Source organism: Sarcophilus harrisii, chromosome 3, assembly GCF_902635505.1.
Source record: "Sarcophilus harrisii chromosome 3, mSarHar1.11, whole genome shotgun sequence".
NCBI lineage: Eukaryota > Metazoa > Chordata > Mammalia > Dasyuromorphia > Dasyuridae > Sarcophilus > Sarcophilus harrisii.
Window position 1 is genome coordinate 444,770,746 of NC_045428.1, and position 18,795 is coordinate 444,789,540.

At 37.3% G+C, this 18,795-nt stretch overlaps 1 protein-coding gene across 4 annotated transcripts in view; it reads left to right on the plus strand.

Annotated features, from left to right (window-relative positions):
* Positions 1–3,987: 3,987 nt before the first annotated feature.
* The window catches only part of ZDHHC20 (zinc finger DHHC-type palmitoyltransferase 20), a 77,539-nt gene continuing 62,731 nt past the window's right edge, over positions 3,988–18,795 (plus strand). The window contains exon 1 of one of the 4 annotated variants that reach the window (XR_004233146.1): positions 3,988–4,514. Coding sequence is in view for 3 of the 4 variants with exons in the window: in XM_031960798.1 (XP_031816658.1) it covers positions 4,154–4,514 (361 nt within the window). In the remaining variant the exon portion in view is untranslated. The remainder of the gene's footprint in view (positions 4,515–18,795) is intronic. The other 3 variants (XM_031960798.1, XM_031960797.1, XM_031960799.1) reach the window with 3 other exon arrangements.

The window sequence follows — 18,795 nt, forward strand, 5'->3', positions numbered from 1 at the left end:
ATGTAAGTCTCTCCAGGCCTTTCTGAAATCATCCTGCTGGTCATTTCTTACTGAACAATAATATTCCATAATATTCATATACCACAATTTATTCAGCTCTTCTCCAATTCTTGGGCATCCATTCAGTTTCCAGCTTCTAGGCACTACAAACAGGGCTGCCACAAACATTCTTGCACATACAGGTCTTTTTCCCTTCTTTAAAATCTCTTTGGGGTATAAGCCAGTAGAAACATTGCTGGATCAAAGGGTATGCACAGTTTGATAACTTTTTGAGCATAGTTCTAAATTGCTCTCCAGAATGGCTGGATGTATTCACAGTTCCACCAACAATGTATCAGTGTCCCCCTTTTCCCACATCCCCTTCAACATTTGGCATTATCTTTCCCTGTCATTCTAGCCAATCTGACAAGTATGTAGTGGTATCTCAGAGTTGTCTTAATTTGCATTTCTCTGATTAATAATGACTTGGAGCATCTTTTCACATGGCTAGAAATAGTTTCAATTTCTTCGTCTGAGAACTGTCTGTTCATATCCTTTGATCATTTATCAATTGGAGAATGACTTGATTTCTTATAAATCATTGTTAATTCTCTATATATTTTGGAAATGAGGCCTTTATCAGAACCTTTAACTATAAAAATGTTTTCCCAGTTTACTGCTTCCCTTTTAATCTTGTTTGCATTAGTTTTGTTTGCATAAAAGCTTTTTAACTTTATATAATCAAAAATTTCTATTTTGTGATCAATAGTGATCTCTAATTCTTCTTTGGTCATAAATTCCTTCCTTTTCCACAGGTCTGAGAGGTAAACTATCCTATGCTTTTCCAACTTATTTATAATCTCATTTGTTATGCCTAGGTCATGAACCCATTTTGACCTTATCTTGGTGTACGGTCTTCAGTGTGGGTCAGTGCTTAGTTTCTGCCATACTACTTTCCAATTTTCCCAGCAATTTTTGTCAAACAATGAGTTCTTATCCCAAAAGCTGGGATCTTTGGGTTTGTCAAACACTAGAGTATTAAAGTTATTGACTATTTTGTCCTTTGAACCTAAACTATTCCATTAATCAACTAGTCTATTTCTTAGCCAATACCAAATGGTTTTGGTAACTGCTGCTTTATAATATAATTTTAGATCTGGTAGAGATAGGCCATCTTCATTTAATTTTTTTTTCATTAATTCCCTTGAAATTCTTGACCTTTTGTTTTTCCATATGAACTTTGTTGTTATTTTTTCTAGGTCATAAAAATAGGTTTTTGGGAGTCTGATTGGCATAGCGTTAAATAAATAGATTAGTTTATAGTATTGTCATCTTTATTATATTTGCTTGCCCTATCCAAGAGCATTTAATATTTTTCCAATTGGTTAGATCAGACTTAATTTGTGTGGAAAGTATTTTGTAGTTTTGCTCATAAAGTTTCTGATTTTCCCTTGGCAAATAGATTCCTAAGTATTTTATTCAGTTTTCTCTTTTATAAAAATAAAGGTGTTGGATTAATAGATATCTAACCTCCCTTCCAGTTCTTTGAGACTACAAGTCTATCTGTGGTAAAGATCATAAATGCCATAAGCATTTCCTTATCAGTTTTTTCATTTGTAAAAACTGGGCTCTAGGACCTCTAAGATCTTTCCAATTCCAAGTCTATGATCTCTTGAACTCAAGCGTAGGATGGATCAAAGAAGGGCTCATGGAGAAAGTTACATTTCACAAGGCTAGCCTGAGGTAGGTTTGGAAGACTTTACAGATGGATTGTTGTTAGACCTTCATACTGGAAGAGGACCAATGATATCACAAATGTTGGGGTTAAAGTACATATGTTTGACTGTGGCTGTCAGTTCAGTATGAACTTAGAAGGCTCTACCACAAGGTGGGCACAAATTTTGGACAGTCTGAACATTTGGCATAGAAAAATCTTTAGATTTGCTCCTTTCACTTTCTTAGTGTTACTGCAATTCTCCAATTCTCCGTTGCTTGTAGAGTACAGCGCCTTAGAATAAAGTTCTTCAGAGAAACCTTAAAAGAATGTCCTTACACTGCTTCTTCCTGCCTCTATGTGAGCCCTTGCCTTGTTTGAATTTTCCATTTAGATAAGCCTATGTTTGCCATTTGAACAATGTGGCCACTGTACTTTCTATAAGTAGTTCTATAGTGGTTCTATAGTCTATATAATATATAGTCTATATAGTATATAGTATAGTATAGTACAGTATATAGTATAGTATATAGTATATAGCATAGTATATAGTATAGTATAGTATATATAGTATATAGTCTATATAGTTTATAGTATAGTCTATAGTATAGTATAGTATATAGTATAGCATAGTATATAGTATAGTATAGTATATATAGTCTATAGTCTATATAGTCTATAGTATAGTATATAGTATAATATAGTATAGTATAGTAGTCTATAGTATAGTATAGTATATATAGTATATAGTCTATATAGTCTAAATAGTCTATAGTCTATATAGAACTAGTTTTTTTTTTTTTTTTTTTTTAATTTAATAGCCTTTTATTTACAGGATATATACATGGGTAACTTTACAGCATTAACAATTGCCAAACCTCTTGTTCCAATTTTTCACCTCTTACCCCCACCCTCCCTAGATGGCAGGATGACCAGTAGATGTTAAGTACATTAAAATATAAATTAGATACACAATAAGTATACATGACCAAAACGTTATTTTGCTGTACAAAAAGAATCAGACTCTGAATTATTGTACAATTAGCTTGTGAAGGAAATCAAAAATGCAGGTGTGCATAAATATAGGGATTGGGGAGTTCAATGTAATGGTTTTTAGTCTGGGCATAGCTGGTTCAGTTCATTACTGCTCCATTAGAAATGATTTGGTTGATCTCGTTGCTGAGGATGGCCTGGTCCATCAGAACTGGTCATCATATAGTATTGTTGCTGAAGTATATAATGATCTCCTGGTCCTGCTCATTTCACTCAGCATCAAGAACTAGTAGTTCTATAGTAGTTCTTTCTATAAGTAGCTCTCAATATGTTCCTTTATCTTACCAGCTGGTCTTCAGCATCTTCCTAAAACACTCCTAATTTCTCATCTTCTATTGGCTTTAGGAGTAAGGAGATCAGCTAGGAGACTATTGCAATAGAAAAGAAGAGAAATGATGGTGTCCCGAACTAGGGTAGAAATTATATGGATCAAGAGCAGTATTGATACATGATAAAAATGACCTGAAAACTTAGCCCATCGACTCTGAGGGAGAGAAGGGAGGAAGTAGGCAAAAGCTAAACCCGACACAAATGGTCGACATAGTTACTGTGCTATTAAAGTAGGTGTTACATAGTTCGGAACATCTCCTTACCGACGTCTGTCCTTGTATTATGACGTCATCCCCGTGTTCCCTAGAATTCTCTGTTTTGGTAACAGCCCCAGCCTCCTCCTTGAGACTTTCTAAGACTGAAAACTATCGGATCTGGGAGGTTCCAGTGCTCCCTCAATCAGGGACCGTTTCCAAGATTCCAGTCATGTTTCAATTTCCTGATCTTCTTGTCTCCTAAGTTAACGATCTGGATTTGGGGGGCCGAGGCTGACAAGTTTTACAACTTTCCTCATAACTCGCCCCTCCATTCTCCCGCTTGTCCACAGCAACTTTCTTCAGCCCTTCAGATCTCTGTTCCCACTCTCCGAAGTAAAAAGGGTCTTTGAGACAGCGGGGGTTCCCAGAGGTCACAGGGTACTCGCGGCGGAGGAAGGTGCCTCCGAAAAGATGAGCCCTTACGTGCCAGACAACGCTGAGCGAAGCACTGAGATGGGGGGAGGGGAACGAGAGGGTGGGAGTTCGACCCTCAGACCCATGGCGAGGGTCTGAGCATTCGGTCTGCATCGACCGCCCAGCCTCCCTCGGCTTCCTACTCAGTTCGCCCTTAGGCTGCCGCTGCTCCCCCACGTCGCTCTCCGCCCGGCTCTCCCCGCAGGCCCCGCCTCCGCAAGCCCCGCCCCCTCTCTGTCTCCGATCCTCCCTTCCCCCTCTTCTCTCTTTTTTCTTCTCTCTCTCTCTTCTCCCCCCTCCCATCAGAGGCCACCCCGGCCGGGGCCTCGGCCCTTAACCCCACCCCCCTTTAGCCGGCTGCGGCGGGCGCGTAGAACAGCTGGAGCTAGCGGCGGCCCGGACTGGAATGGGGGGTGGGGGAGGGCGGGGTAAGAGGTCAGTACGGGGAAGGGCCACGCCGTCGACTACTGCAGCCGAGGAGGAAGAGGAGGAGGAGGAAGAAAGAAAAAGGGAGGAAGGAGAAGGGATTCTCGCCACCGAGGAGGATTTAGGCGAGGACGACGGGGAGGAGCTGCAGGCTGCCTGGGTTCCGCGGCTCCGGGTCCGCGGCAGGACGCGCCCCCGGGCTTGCCAGTCCCGCCAGCCCAGGATGACGCCCTGGAGGTTGCTCCGCTGCTGCCAGTGGACCGCGGCCTGGGTGCCGGTGCTCTTCATCGCCGTGGTCATCTGCTGGTCCTACTACACCTTTGTGGTGGAGCTCTGCCTCTGTGAGTACTGGGGCCGAGGGCCCGGGGAGGGGGAGGGGGGGCGGAAGAAAAGGAGGAAGAGAAAAAAGTGAAGGAAGGCATTCTGGGGAGGGCGGCTCCCCTCCCCCCTTCCCCCCCCCCTCCCCCCCCGAGGCCGAGAGACACTCGGCCGGCGGCCCGCCCCCACCAGCGGTGGGAGACTGTCTTATCACCCGCGCGGAAATCTGGGGGCTGCTTGCGAGTCTCTCTGCGTCCGGAGGGGGGCGGGGGGAGAGGCTCCGAACGGGGAGTGGGCATGATTGTCCCCATCCTCTTCCTCACCGTCTTTATCTCGGAGTTACTCTTAGGGAAACTCCAGCCCGGAGCCCGTCCCGGGCATCTCCTGAGCCTCCCCGCGGGACTCTGAGGTCCTCTCCGTCTGGCCCAGTGGGTGGTCGGAAGGAAGGAAGGAATGAGTAACGCTCCAGAGGTCCTGGTCCTTTCCCTGCAGCTTCAGCCGGGGGGTCTTTCCGCAGCTCTCCCCGTTTCCCGCTTCTGCATCGCCTTGTGTTTTGTCGTCCTCGGTGTGCTCCTTGAGGACTGAGACTGTGGTTTTTGCATTCTCATCTGCAAGCACGGTGCCTAGCACGTTGCAAGTGCTTAATAAATGTTCGCTCCCTCTTTTTCCTCTTCCTCTTGACCTTTTCCTTTTCTCTAGCTTTGTATCCCAGCCTCAGCCGTGTCTGGTCCAAAGTGGTTAATAATTCAATTCTCTTCTCTTCTCTCCTCTTCTCTTCTCTTCTCCCCTTTTCTCTTCTCTCTCTTCTTTCCTCTTCTTCTCTCTTCTCTTCTCCGCTTTTCTCTTCTCTCTCTTCTTCTCTCTTCTCTTCTCCCCTTTTCTCTTCTCTCTCTTCTTCCCTCTTCTCTCTTCTCTCTCTTCTCTCTTCTCTTCTCTTCTCTCCTTTTCTCTTCTCTTCTCTCCTTTTCTCTTCTCTTCTCTTCTCTTCTCTTCTCTTCTCTTCTCTTCTCTTCTCTTCTCTTCTCTTCTCTTCTCTTCTCTTCCCCCATTTTTCCCCCTCTTCTCTTCTCCTCTCTGTTCCTCTCTTCTCTTCCTTCTATCCCCCTCAGTCCTTAGTACTGTGCCTGGCATGTCGTTAAGTGCTTAATTAAATTTCTCTTCCTTCTCCCTCCCTCTCCTTTTTCCCCTTTTCTTTGTATTCTAACGGATTAGTACAGTCCCTGGCATATAGTACCAACCTCAGAAGTGCTTTACAATATTCTCTCACTCTTTGTTTCTCCCCCTTTCCCTCTTCTTTGTATTCCTAGTTTTTAACACTGCCTGCTCTTAGAGTTAAGCACTTAATCAATGTTTGTCAGACTGACCCCCGCCCCCTGCAAATGTGGAATCGTGTTATTTTCTTCTGAGAGGATTGAGAAAGATGTTTATGGGAGCTTTTGAAAAGAAATTTCGTCTGACTTTATTTTTTTTTTTAGAGATCGTGTGGGAAGTAGTTGACTTGGAAAAATAAAAATAGGCTGATTTGTTATGTGCAGAAGAGAAACGGATTTATTTTGAAATCTAACACTGAATAATAATTCAATTGAAGGTGACACTTTATACATTACCTTCCGTTGTAGCCATGTTAAGATGCTAAGAATTAAAGGAGTCTCTAGTTGTGATTTTTCTTGTAAATTACTTTTACCCGAAGGTTGAATTGTATAACCATTTCATAGAATTCTGTTCTGTAGAATGCTTTTAGTGAAGTTTGGGAAATGAGCCAGATAAACGTCCTTCCATTAGGTTTGTTGGATACTTATATTGTGATATAACATAAGACAATATATAATTTGTGATAATATTTTACATATATATTCTGATGGGTGTGGTGGTATCTTCTGACTACAATTTTTATTTCCTTTTTCAGAAAGTTTCTATGTGACTGGGTTCATTTCTAGGACTCTTAAGTCACTTGTTTTATTTGGCTCTACATATGCTTGGAGGAATTAGTCATTAATCCACAAATATTTATGCTATATGCAAGGCACTATGCCAACCAGTCACTGCAAATTATCATCTGTAAATCTTCAGAGAGATTGAAGAGAAAAATGACCATTTCCAAACAACAAATTTGCTAAAAAGTTTTAGAAACACAATGTTTTCTAAATTCGAGGCTCAATACCAGTCAACAGTATTATCTTTACTATTTGTTCCATAATGTTATTACTTTAGCCCCATAATGGGTTAAAGAGACTTAGGTTCATAGGCTATTAGAGGTCATAGGATAATAGGATCATAGAATTAGTACTGGGCTGGATTTAGTTCAACCATTTAATTTAACAGATGAAGATAAATGATGTTCCCAAGGTCATTAACTATAAGTGGCAGAGCTGGGATTTGAGCTGGGGCCTCTAATGTGGGATCCACTGTTCTCTCCATTGCACCATTCTCCCATAAGGGACCTTAGAAACAGTTTCAGAGATGTGTCTCGAAGCTATTACCACTAAAATGAGAACTCCCAGCTTCCAGAGTGCTTTTTTTCGTTATCCTTGGCTCTTGTTGGGCTTTCTTAAAAGTACCTATAATAATATAAGTAAACTATTTTAGAACCCAACTAGTAGAACCTAAATGTGTGAAAATACATTTGGAGAGCCCAGTTCTGTATATGTCAGGCACACACCTCTTTTGCCTCTTTCCCTTTTTCTCTGCCCATTCCTTCAGTGCAGTGGAGGTGACAAACCTTCCCTTCCCCCTTTTCTGCAGGACCACAGTAGCATCCCATTTTTAAGGCTGCAGGACTAGAGTAAAAAGGAGCAAGGATTCCAAACATTCACAAGAAGAAAATAACTTGGGCAGGTATAAAGGAGCTCTGAATAAATTCTTTAAGTCAATAAATATATATCTTTAGACTAGAGATTGATCAAGCCCACTTAATCCAATAAAGAATGAATTCTAGCAACAGAAGGTTTGAGTGTTAAATTTCAAATTTATAAGATGTCAAATTTGCTTTTAGGCTCTTGGATTTCTTTTCTTTTTTCCTCTCTCTCTCCCTCTCCTGCTTGCTTATTTGTCTTCAAAGAAACCTTATTTATTACTATTGGGACTGTATGACAAGTAATACCACCAAAAATTAATGAAGTATTCAGATTATTAGAGGTAAACCATTTCTGTAGAGTTGCAAATCTCTCCTTGTTTCTTCCTAAAATGTAAGGCACAGGAGGAAAATTGAGCATTTTTGTTTGAGATCATGAAGTAAACTTATATGATTGAGATGTTGAATCTATCTCTGCAATAAGCTGGTATTAATTGTATAGACATAACTTAGAAATGAGAATGGTTTAATAGTAATCTTTCTACTTTGATTGGCAAGTAGGAAAAGCCTTTATGTGTGTTAATGTGGTATGATCAGGATTCATTGTGCTATTTAAAATTGTTTTTTGCCTGCACTTAATTGTCCATTTATCATATCACTAAGAATCGGTCTCATTGTTGTATTGTATAATGGTTTAAATTTTATATCTAATATTCTTTTTGAAGGAATTTAGTTTATGTCTAGAATGTTATTTTTATAACCTGCTTCTTATAACTTAAGCCAGTTCTAATCACTCCCCAAAATACAGTCTACACATTGTTGTGTCTGAAGGATTTATTCATGTTGTCTCCTTACCTGCCCTCCTTTCCTTGTGTTTTTTCCTCCACTTTACCTATTCAGTTCTTACCCATCTTTCACAGCCCAGCTAAAGTTTCATTTTTTTTTAAGCCATGAACAAATAAAGGAATGAATGAAGCATTAATTAAATGCTTATCATATAGAAACGTAATTAAACCCCTTATGTCAAGGAGCTTGTGATAAGATGATCTTTGTGGTTTCTTCCAACTCTAACGTAATGATCCCATGATCTTGCTCTCTTCTGAAGTCATATCCTATTTGTCTGGATCATCATTTGACAGTTTATAAAATTGTAGACATTTTAGAGGTAGTTGAAAAGGATGTTAGAAATGATTTAGCAAATCTTCACTTTTTAGATAAAAATGAAAAGCCTGGATAGACTTACGTGGTATGGTGCAGGCAAATAGGTGGTGCAGAAGATAGAGTGCTGGGCCTGAAATCAAGAAGATTCATCTTCCCAAGTCCACATCCAGCCTCACAGATATTTACTAATTGACCCTGGGCAAGTCATTTAACCATATTTACCTCAGTTTCCATACATCTGTAAAATGAGCTGGACTACTCTACTTTCTTTGCCTAGAAAACCCCAGATGGAGTCATGAAGAGTCAAGAGACAAAAGCAGTCATCATTTCAGCCTAAGCAAAAGCTGTCAGCCCTATTTTCCTCAACTAAAAAATAAAAAAAAGTGATGATAATAATAACACTTGCCTTGAAGGATTGTTGTGAGGCTTGACTGAGATAATATTGTAAAGTCCTTAAGCAGAGTGCCTGGCACAATAGGCGCATGATATAAATAAATGCTCATTTCCTTACCCTTTTCTTAGGGGTAAGAGCTTCTTCTTAGAAGAAGCTTAGGTAAGGTTAGGTAAGTCTTCTCTTAGACTAAGTTTAAGAATTTCAAGAAATTTTGATTCTCATAGCATAGTGCAGCACTTTTCTGTTCTTGAGATAAAGCATATCAAGAATTTGCTTTGATTCTTAAATGTTGCCAACTGGGACAGAACAAAAAGTGGTCTGTTATTAAGTATCTTCAAAATATTGTGGCGCAGGAGAGAGAACAGCTTTAGGAGTTCCTATATCTTAACAGCTTTTAAATTGTCATGTGGATGTAAAAATTCTTTTCATTTATCATTATTTAAACTAGTCTGTACCAAGAATAGAGAATTTGTCCTTTACTTTAGACTTAGTTAATATTTTGCTTGTTGTTTGAAGAGCAGTTTTTAAAGTAAAAAAGAAAAATGAGAGGATATAATATGAATTAACAAGTTACCACATTTATTTTAGTCATGTTTTTTAAAAGTTAAGATGGTTTTGAGTCCTTCCAGAACAAAGTTGTTTAGTATTCTCTCTCCTATTAAGCTCCTTTCTTCTCATTCCCACTCCCACTTCAATTTAGTACTGATAATGGGGAAGATAATATAAAACCTACTTTTGTTCAATCTTACTACAATATTTCAGATAGTTTCCCAGTTGCATCTTTACAATGAGGGCTACATGGTATACGAGTTACAGTGAATTCATAGTGTACCTGAAGTCTCCATAATAGAAACTTGTCATGTTCTTATGCTTTGGGCTTAGATTGATGGCATTCAGGGCAAAAGAGTTTGCTATAATCCCTCTTAGTTGTAGTGTATCAAGCTAGTTTTAAACAACATGTACATTGTTTTTTGCATGGTTTTGTGAAAGGAGTAATTCAGATGAACCGTTCATTTTCTGGAGGTAAATATTATTTTCATCATGTCTTTTAGGATTGTTTTTGTCAGATAACCCGACTCTATCAAACACTATGTTACTATGGTCATTTACTACTGTGTAATTGTGTACCTAATATATTCCACTGATCCACTTCTCAATTTCTTAGCCAGTACTAGATTGTTTTAATGATTACCACTTCGTTTTTTCTTTTCTTTTCTTTCTTTCTTTTTTTTTGTAAACTTAAATGCAAAATAAGTGAAAAGGGAAAAAGAAAAAAAAATGTCATGTGCCCTGCAGAACATTAGGAAGGATTCACAATATGTAACAATAAATTTCCATTTCAACAAAGCATATAAAATAGAAGGAATTATATATTCATATCTTTCTATTATTTTTATGTTTCCTTGTAGGTTATTCTTCACTCTGTATCTTTTACTTTATTACCTCCAAGTAGGTTAAAGTTAAGCACATATATAGTGTATGTGTATATATATGTGTGCACATATACATACCTGCACATGCATCTAGAACGATATTAATATGGGCTACATTATAAATAGCTTTCTCACTTTTTTAAAAATTTTAATAGCTTTTTTATTTACAAGGGTAATTTTACAGCATTGACAATTGCCAAACCTTTTGTGCTAATTTTTCTCCTTTCCCCCCACCCCCTCCCCTAGATGACAGAATGACCAATACATGTTAAATATGTTAAAGTATAAATTAAATACAAAAGAAGTATACATGTCCAAACCGTTATTTTGCTGTACAAAAAGAATCGGACTCTGAAATATTGTACAATTATCCTGTGAAGGAAATCAAAAATGCAAGGAGGCAAAAATATAGGGATTGGGAATTCAATGTAATATTCTTAGTCATCTCCCAGAGTTCTTTCGCTGGGTGCAGCTGGTTCAGTTCATTACTGCTCCATTAGAACTGTTCATCTCATTGCTGAAGATGGCCAGGTCCATCAGAATTGAACATCATTATATAGTATTGTTGTTGAAGTATATAATGATCTCCTGGTTCTGTATAGCTTTCTCTCTTGACTGAATCTTTAAGTTTGACTTCGTCTCAGATTAGTGATTATTAGCCCTACTTTTTTTTCTTGGTAAATTGTACTCCTGATCATTGTTATATGTTTGTGTCTATCTCTTATTTCCTATCTCTTCTATTTTAATTCTACTCCTTGTCTTACTATCATCTAACCTTTGCTTATCTGTGGATCCCTTCCTTATTTTCTCCCCGCCTCTTTCCCTCCTTCTTTATCCCATTCCCAATAATCTAAGTACCCTTCTGTATTTCACCTTATCATATGCTACCCTTTTCTTATCTTTTTATCCCTTTACCATTAATCCACACACCTTTCTATACCCTACCTTATTCTGTTCCTTCCCCCTCATTTCTTTATAGATTTTTGAGGGTGCTAAATATCCTTCTTGGCATGTTTATTTATTGTTCCCTATTTAACCAATTTCTGATGTGAGTAGTTATTCAGAGTTATCAGCCCCCCTTCCCCATCTAATCCCTCTGTATATAGTCTTCCTCTGACCTCATTTGTATAGCATAATTACTATTTTATTTTTTCCTAGACAGTTTTGCTTTTTAAATTCAGATCATAACTCAGCTCTGCCCCATTTTTTCTTTTGGACTACCCAATTACTAATGTCAGTCTTAGACATACAGTTTATATTTCCATGTATTAAAAAATAAGTAGTTTGTCCTTATTGAGTCCCTTGAAATTAGTCTTTGACATTGGCTCTTGTACATTAACTTCTTTCTTGAGTTCAAGTTTGAGACAATCTTGAAAATATGAGAGTTCATTGAATGTCCATTTTTTTCATTCAATATTATACTTAATTTTGCTGGATATAATGTTTTTGGCCACAGGACTAGTTGTTTTGATTGTCAGTATGTAATATTCTGGGACCTGCAGTCTTTTGTTACAGCTGCTGATAAATCCTGTAAAATTCTAATTATAACTTGATTATAATTAACTACATGTTAACTGTAATTAAAAGCATATTTGAATTGTTTCTTGTGAAATTTTCTCTTTGATCTGGGAATTTCAAAATTTAGCAATAATGTTCTTATGAGTTTTTGTGGATGAATCTCAGGTGGTGAATGGTGGGGGTTTTTTAAATTTCTTTTGTTCTATGACTTCAGAATAATTTTCTTTGATTGTTTCTTGTATTACTGTGTCATGATTCTTTTTTTTTTTTTTTTTGGTCACAGCTTTCAGGTAATCTAATTATTCTTACATTTTCTCTTCTTGATTTGTTCTCCAGCTCTGATGTTTTTCTCTTCTGTTGTTTCATTCTCTGGTTTATTATTTCTTGGACTCATTTCTTCATTGGTTTCCCCTTGCCAAATTCTAATTTTCAAAGAATCATTTTCTTTAAGACTCTGAATCCCCTTTTCTAGTTCATTGATTTTCTTTTATAATCTTGTTTTTCTTGGAAGATGGTTCTTTTTAAAAAATTTTTTCCTCAATTTTTCTCATTTGATTTTTAAAGCTTTTTTTGTTTTGTTTTGTTTTAGTTCTTTCTGGGCAGGTAGCCATTTAACATTACTCTTTGAGGTAGGAGAGCTTTTTTAAAATGTTTCTATGGTTAGGTTCTTTCTCCTTTGTTCTTTAATTTAAAAAAAATTATAAGAATTTATTAGTGTAACCACTTTTCATCCTGATGTGGGGGACATGGTGCCTCAGGTTTACTTCAGCTCTCCCCTCTTGTAAGTGCGGAAGCCAGCAGCTTCCCTGTACCACTGCTTCTGCACCCATCATTCCTTCTTGCCCAGGGCTGTGACTCAGCAGCACAGCTAGGCTTGGAGTTCCTTATCACCTGAGGTTCCCTCAATCTTCCTGGACAAAAAAACACCAGGTGAAAGTTCCTGTGGTTTGGGTTGAGATTACCTTCAGAACCAGCTAGCCTCAGGGCTCCCTGCTTGCTAGCCTGGAGTTTTTACACTTCATTTTGGCTAAACCTCGGTTTTGAGATTTTTCTTCTTTTAGGGTAGTCCCAGAGGAACTCTGTTCTGCTCCAGTCTTCTTTGTTTTCCCAGTCAGTGTTTCCCCTGAGATACAATTTTGTTTTGTTTGTGGGGGAAATCTGGAGAACTTGGAATTTTCTGACCTACTCCCCTGTCTTACTTGATTACACTTTCCTTCAAATATTTTTTCATTGATTCCCTTGCAGTTCTTCCCTTCCTCCCCTTCTCCACCCCCACCTCCCCAGGAATTGGGGTTAAGTGACTTGCTCAGGGTCACACAGTTAGGAAGTGTTAAGTAACTGAAGCTGGATTTGAATTCAAGTCCCTCCTGATTTCAGGGCTAGTGCTTCCCTTGCAATTCTTAACCTTTTGTTCTTTCAGTTGAATTTTGTTACTATTTTTTTCAACCTCTATAAAATACTTTTTATCATAATGGCAGTGAATAAGTAAATTAATTTAGATAGAATTGTCATTTTTATTATATTGGCTTGGTCAACCCATGAGCAATTCACATGAGTAACTTTTCACAACAATTTTTTTTTAACAATTTCATTTTTTGATAATATACTTTTTCCCCCCATAACTTTTTATTTACAAGTTATATGTATGGGTAATTTTACAGCATTGACAGTTGCCAAACCTTTTGTTCCAATTTTTCCCCTCCTTTCCCCCATCCCCTCCCCTAGATGGCAGAATGACCAGTAGATGTTAAATATATTAAAGTATAAATTAGATAAAATAGATTAGATACAATAAGTATACATGACCAAATCGATATTTTGCTGTACAAAAAGAATCGGACTCTGAAATATTGTACATTTAGCCTGTGAAGGAAATCCAAAAGGCAAAAATATAGGGATTAGGAATTCAATGTAATAGTTCTTAGTCATCTCCCAGAGTTCTTTCGCTGGGCATAGCTGGTTCAGTTCATTACTGCTCCATTGGAACTGATTTGGTTCATTTCATTGCTGAAGATGGCCATCTCCATCAGAATTGATCATCATATAGCATTGTTGTTGAAGTATATAAGATCTCCTGGCCCTGCTCGTTTCACTCAGCATCAGTTTGTGTAAGTCTCTCCAGGCCTTTCTGAAATCATCCTGTTGGTCATTTCTTAGCGAACAATAATATTCCATAATATTCATATACCACAGTTTATTCAGCCATTCTCCAATTGATGGGCATCTGTCTATTCAGTTTCCAGTTTCTGGCCACTACAAAGAGACCTGCCACAAACATTCTTGCACATACAGGTCCCTTTCCCTTCTTTATGATCTATTTGGGATATAAGCCCAGTAGTAACACTGCTGGATCAAAGGTAATAATATACTTTTAAAAAGAGACTTTTAAATTTATTTAGATTCTGTTTAATATAGGGATGTACAACAAATGATGGGGAAATGCAGTAAATGAAAGCTCAGTAAAATGTTGAGATAGAAGTGGGCATAGAATTTGTTTTGCCATGTCAAAGGATGTTTTCAGGTGAATGCTTCTAAAGAAAAACTCAGAATCTTGTTTTAAAAAAAAAAACGAGAAAAACTGTTGCTGAAACTCAACAAGGAGGTAGAAACAAATATGGTATGTGAGTAGGGAAGTGAAAACAATGGCCTGATTGGAGAAGGATGATTGTCTTCATGCCTACGCAATGAACGTTAATTTAAGAGTTATGGAATATATTGATGACCTAGAGCATAGTTCCTTGGGATTATATAGCCTGGAGAAAATACCTTGGCATAGTCATTATTGTCTTTAAGTGCTGGAAGGCCACCAGCAAGACATTGTCCTTGGGGCCTACCAACAGAAAACCCCGTTTCTATAGCAACCCAGCAGCAGGGCCCACTCCTCCATGAACATCAATAAAATTATTCCTTCAGGGCCTTGCTAGAAGAGAAGCCCTGTTTCCATAGCAACCCGCAATTTCTATCCCTGGAACAGGCCAGCAGCTAAATCTTAACACCCATAGGAAACCAACAGGGATCCTCCCTGTATAAGCCAGAAGGGAGCTTATCCTTCAGAGAAAGAAGCAGCTAAGCCTTAAAGCCCAGTGAAATCCAGCAATAAGACCCAGAGCCCCAGCACAGAAAGCTTAGAACAATGTAGAACCAGAGCCCAACTCTGACATAAAAACACCAAGTCACAAAAAAGGTAGAAAAAGAGCAAAAACCAAAAAAAGATTTCGATTATAGAAAGATACTATGGTGATAGGGAGGATTAAGGCATAAATTTAGAAGAGGACCATAGTGTCAAAATAACTATATGTGAAGCCTCAAAGGAAAAATATATTTTGGCCTAAGGTCCAGAAAGACTTCTTGGAAGAGCTTAAAAAGGGTTTTAAAAAGTAAGTTAGAGAAGTAAAAGAAAAAATTGGTAATTGTGGGAGAGAATGAGATATTTATAAGAGAGAATCATGAAATGAATCAAAGCATAGAAAAAAATATACAAAAATTTACATATTTCTTCCCCCAAAAATAAAGAGGTTAGAAAGATAACTGCACCGGAAAGATGGGTGAGATTGAATGGAGTAAATGATTCCACATAAAAGAAACATGAAAAAATTATTGTAATAAAAGGAAAGATGGGGGAGGGGTTTTCAAACTACCTGGTTTAGGTATCAGTGCCATGTCTGTGTCATAAAAGGAATTTGGTAGGACTCCTTCATTTCCCTATTTTTTCAAATAGTTTATATAGCATTGGGGCTAATTGTTCTTTAAATGTTTGGTAGAATTCACATGTAAATCCATCTGGTCTTGGGGATTTTTTTGGGGGGGGAGTTGATTAATAGCTTGTTCTATTTCTTTTTCTGAAATGGGACAATTAAGCAATTTACTTCCTCCTCTGTTAATCTGGGAAGCCTATATTTTTGGAGGTAGTCATCCATTTCACTTAGGTTATCAAATTTATTGGCATAAAATTGGGCAAAGTAACCCCTTATTATTTCTTTAATTTCTTCTTTATTGGTGGAAAGTTCTCCCTTTTCATTTTTAAGACTACTAATTTGATTTTCCTCTCTCCTTTTTCTAATCAGATTTACCAAAGGTTTATCAATTTTATTGGTTTTTTCATAAAACCAACTCTTAGTTTTATTTATTAGTTCAATAGTTTTTTTTACTTTAAAAATTATTAATTTCTCCTTTTAATTTTAGAATTTCAAGTTCAGTATTTGATTGGGGATTTTTAATTTGGTATTTTTCTAGCTTTTTCAGTTGCAAACCCAATTCATTGATTTTCTCTTTCTCTATTTTATTCAAGTAAGCCTCTAAGGATATAAAATTTCCCCTTATTACTGCTTTGGCTGCATCCCACAAATTTTGGTATGATGTCTCATTGTTGTCATTATCTTGAGTGAAATAATTGTGTCTATAATTTGCTGTTTCACCCAATCATTCTTTAAGATGAAATTATTTAGTTTCCAATTACTTTTTGGTCTATTTACCCCTAACTTTTTGTTGAATGTAGTTTTTATTACATCGTGATCTGAAAAGAAAGCATTTACTATTTCTGCCTTCCTGCATTTAATTTTGTGAGGTCTTTATGTCCTAACTTATGGTCAATGTTTGTATAGGTTCCATGAACTGCTGAGAAGAAAGTATACTCCTTTCTGTCACCATTCAGTTTTCTCCAAAGATCTATCATACCTAATTTTTCTAATATTCTATTTACCTCTTTAATTTCTTTTCTTATTTGTTTTGGGGTTTGATTTATCTAATTCTGAGAATGCAAGATTGAGATCTCCCGCTATTATAGTTTTGCTGTCTATTTCACCTTGCAACTCTCTTAAATTCTCCTTTAGGAAGTTAGATGCTATACCACTTGGTGCATATATGTTTAATATTGATATTGCTTCATTGTCTATAGTACCCTTTAGCAAGATATAGTTTCCTTTCTTATCTCTTTTAATTAGATCAATTTTTGCTTTTGCTTCATCTGAGATCAGGATGGCTACCCCTGCTTTTTTGACTTCACCTGAAGCATAACAGATTATACTCCAGCCTTTTACCTTTAATCTGTATGTATCTTCCTGTTTAAAATGTGTTTCCTCTAAACAATAAAATTGCTGGGAAAAATTGGAAATTAGTATAGCAGAAACTAGGCATTGACCCACACTTAACACCATACACCAAGATAAGGTCAAAATGGGTTCATGACCTAGGCATAAAGAATGAGATTATAAATAAATTGGAAGAGCATAGGATAGTTTACCTCTCAGACCTGTGGAAGAGGAAGGAATTTATGACCAAAGAAGAACTAAAGATCATTATTGATCACAAAATAGAAATTTTTGATTATATAAAGTTAAAAAGCTTTTGTACAAACAAAACTAATGCAAACAGATTAAAAGGGAAGCAGTAAACTGGGAAAACATTTTTGCAGTTAAAGGTTCTGATAAAGGCCTCATTTCCAAAATATATAATTGATTCTAATTTATAAGAAATTCAGCCATTCTCCAGTTGATAAATGGTCAAAGGATATGAACAGACAATTCTCAGACAAAGAAATTGAAACTATTTCTAGCCATATGAAAAGATGGTACAAGTCATTATTAATCAGAGAAATGCAAATTAAGACAACTCTGAGATACCACTACATACTTGTCAGATTGGCTAGAATGACAGGGAAAGATAATGCGAATGTTGGAGGGGATGTCGGAAAACAGGGACACTGATGTGTTGTTGGTGGAACTGTGAATACATCCAACCATTCTGGAGAGAATTTGGAACTATGCTCAACTGTGCATACCCTTTGATCCAGCAGTGTTACTACTGGACTTATATCCCAAAGAGATACTAAAGAAGGGAAAGAGATCTGTATGTGCACAAATGTTTGTGGCAGGTCTCTTTGTAGTGGCCAGAAATTGGAAACTGAGTAGATGCCCATCAATTGGAGAATGGCTGAATAAATTGTGGTATATGAATATTATAGAGTAGTATTGTTCTGTAAAAAATGACCAACAGGATGATTTCAGGAAAGCCAGGAAAGACTTAGATGAATTGATGCTGAGTGAAATGAGCAGGACCAGGAGATCATTATATACTTCAACAACAAAACTATATGATAATCAATTCTGATGGATGTGGCCCTCTTCAACAGTGAGATGAACCAAATCAGTTCCAATAGAGCAGTGATGAACTGAACCAGCTACACCCAGCAAAAGAACTCTGAGAGATGATTATGAACCATTACAGAGAATTCCCAATCCCTGTATTTTTGTCCCCTTCAATTTTGATTTCCTTCACAGGCTAATAGTACACTATTTCAGAGTCCAATTATTTTTGTACAGCAAAATAACTGTCTGGACATGTTTACTTATTTTGTCTTTAATTTATACTTTAACATATTTAACATGTATTGGTCAACCTGCCATCTGGGGGAGGGGGTGAGGAGAAGGAGGGGAAAAAGTGGAACAAAAGGTTTGGCAGTTGTCAGTGCTATAAAATTAAACATGCACATAACTTATTAAAAAAAAAGCTATTTTAAAAAAGGGGGTGGGTGGGACCGCTGATGTGTCTACTAAAGAATAAGAACATCAAGAGGAAATATCTAATGCATCAGTAAAAGAAAACAAAAACTATAAAAAAGAGACAAACTCAGAAAATATTCATCTGGTGTCTTGTAGCACATAAACAACCCTATTTAACATATCCCGACTGACACTATATGGATATATCAAAACAGAGTCTAATAAATGGTGCTTATACCTTAACAAAAAAAAAAAAAAAGATGGGGGAGGGGGTAGTGATGAACAAAGCGTAAATCTTATTCTCATCTAAATTGTTTCAAAGAGGAAATAACACCAACTCAGTTGGATAGAGAAGTCTTTCTTACCTCATAGTAAAAGGAGGCAGGGATAATAACAGAAGGGGATGGGGAGACTGATAAAAGGGAGGGGATATTGGAGAAAGTGGTGATTAAAAATAAAATACTTGTGAAGAGGGAAAGAATGGGGAGTAAGGGAGGAAATAAGAAACTT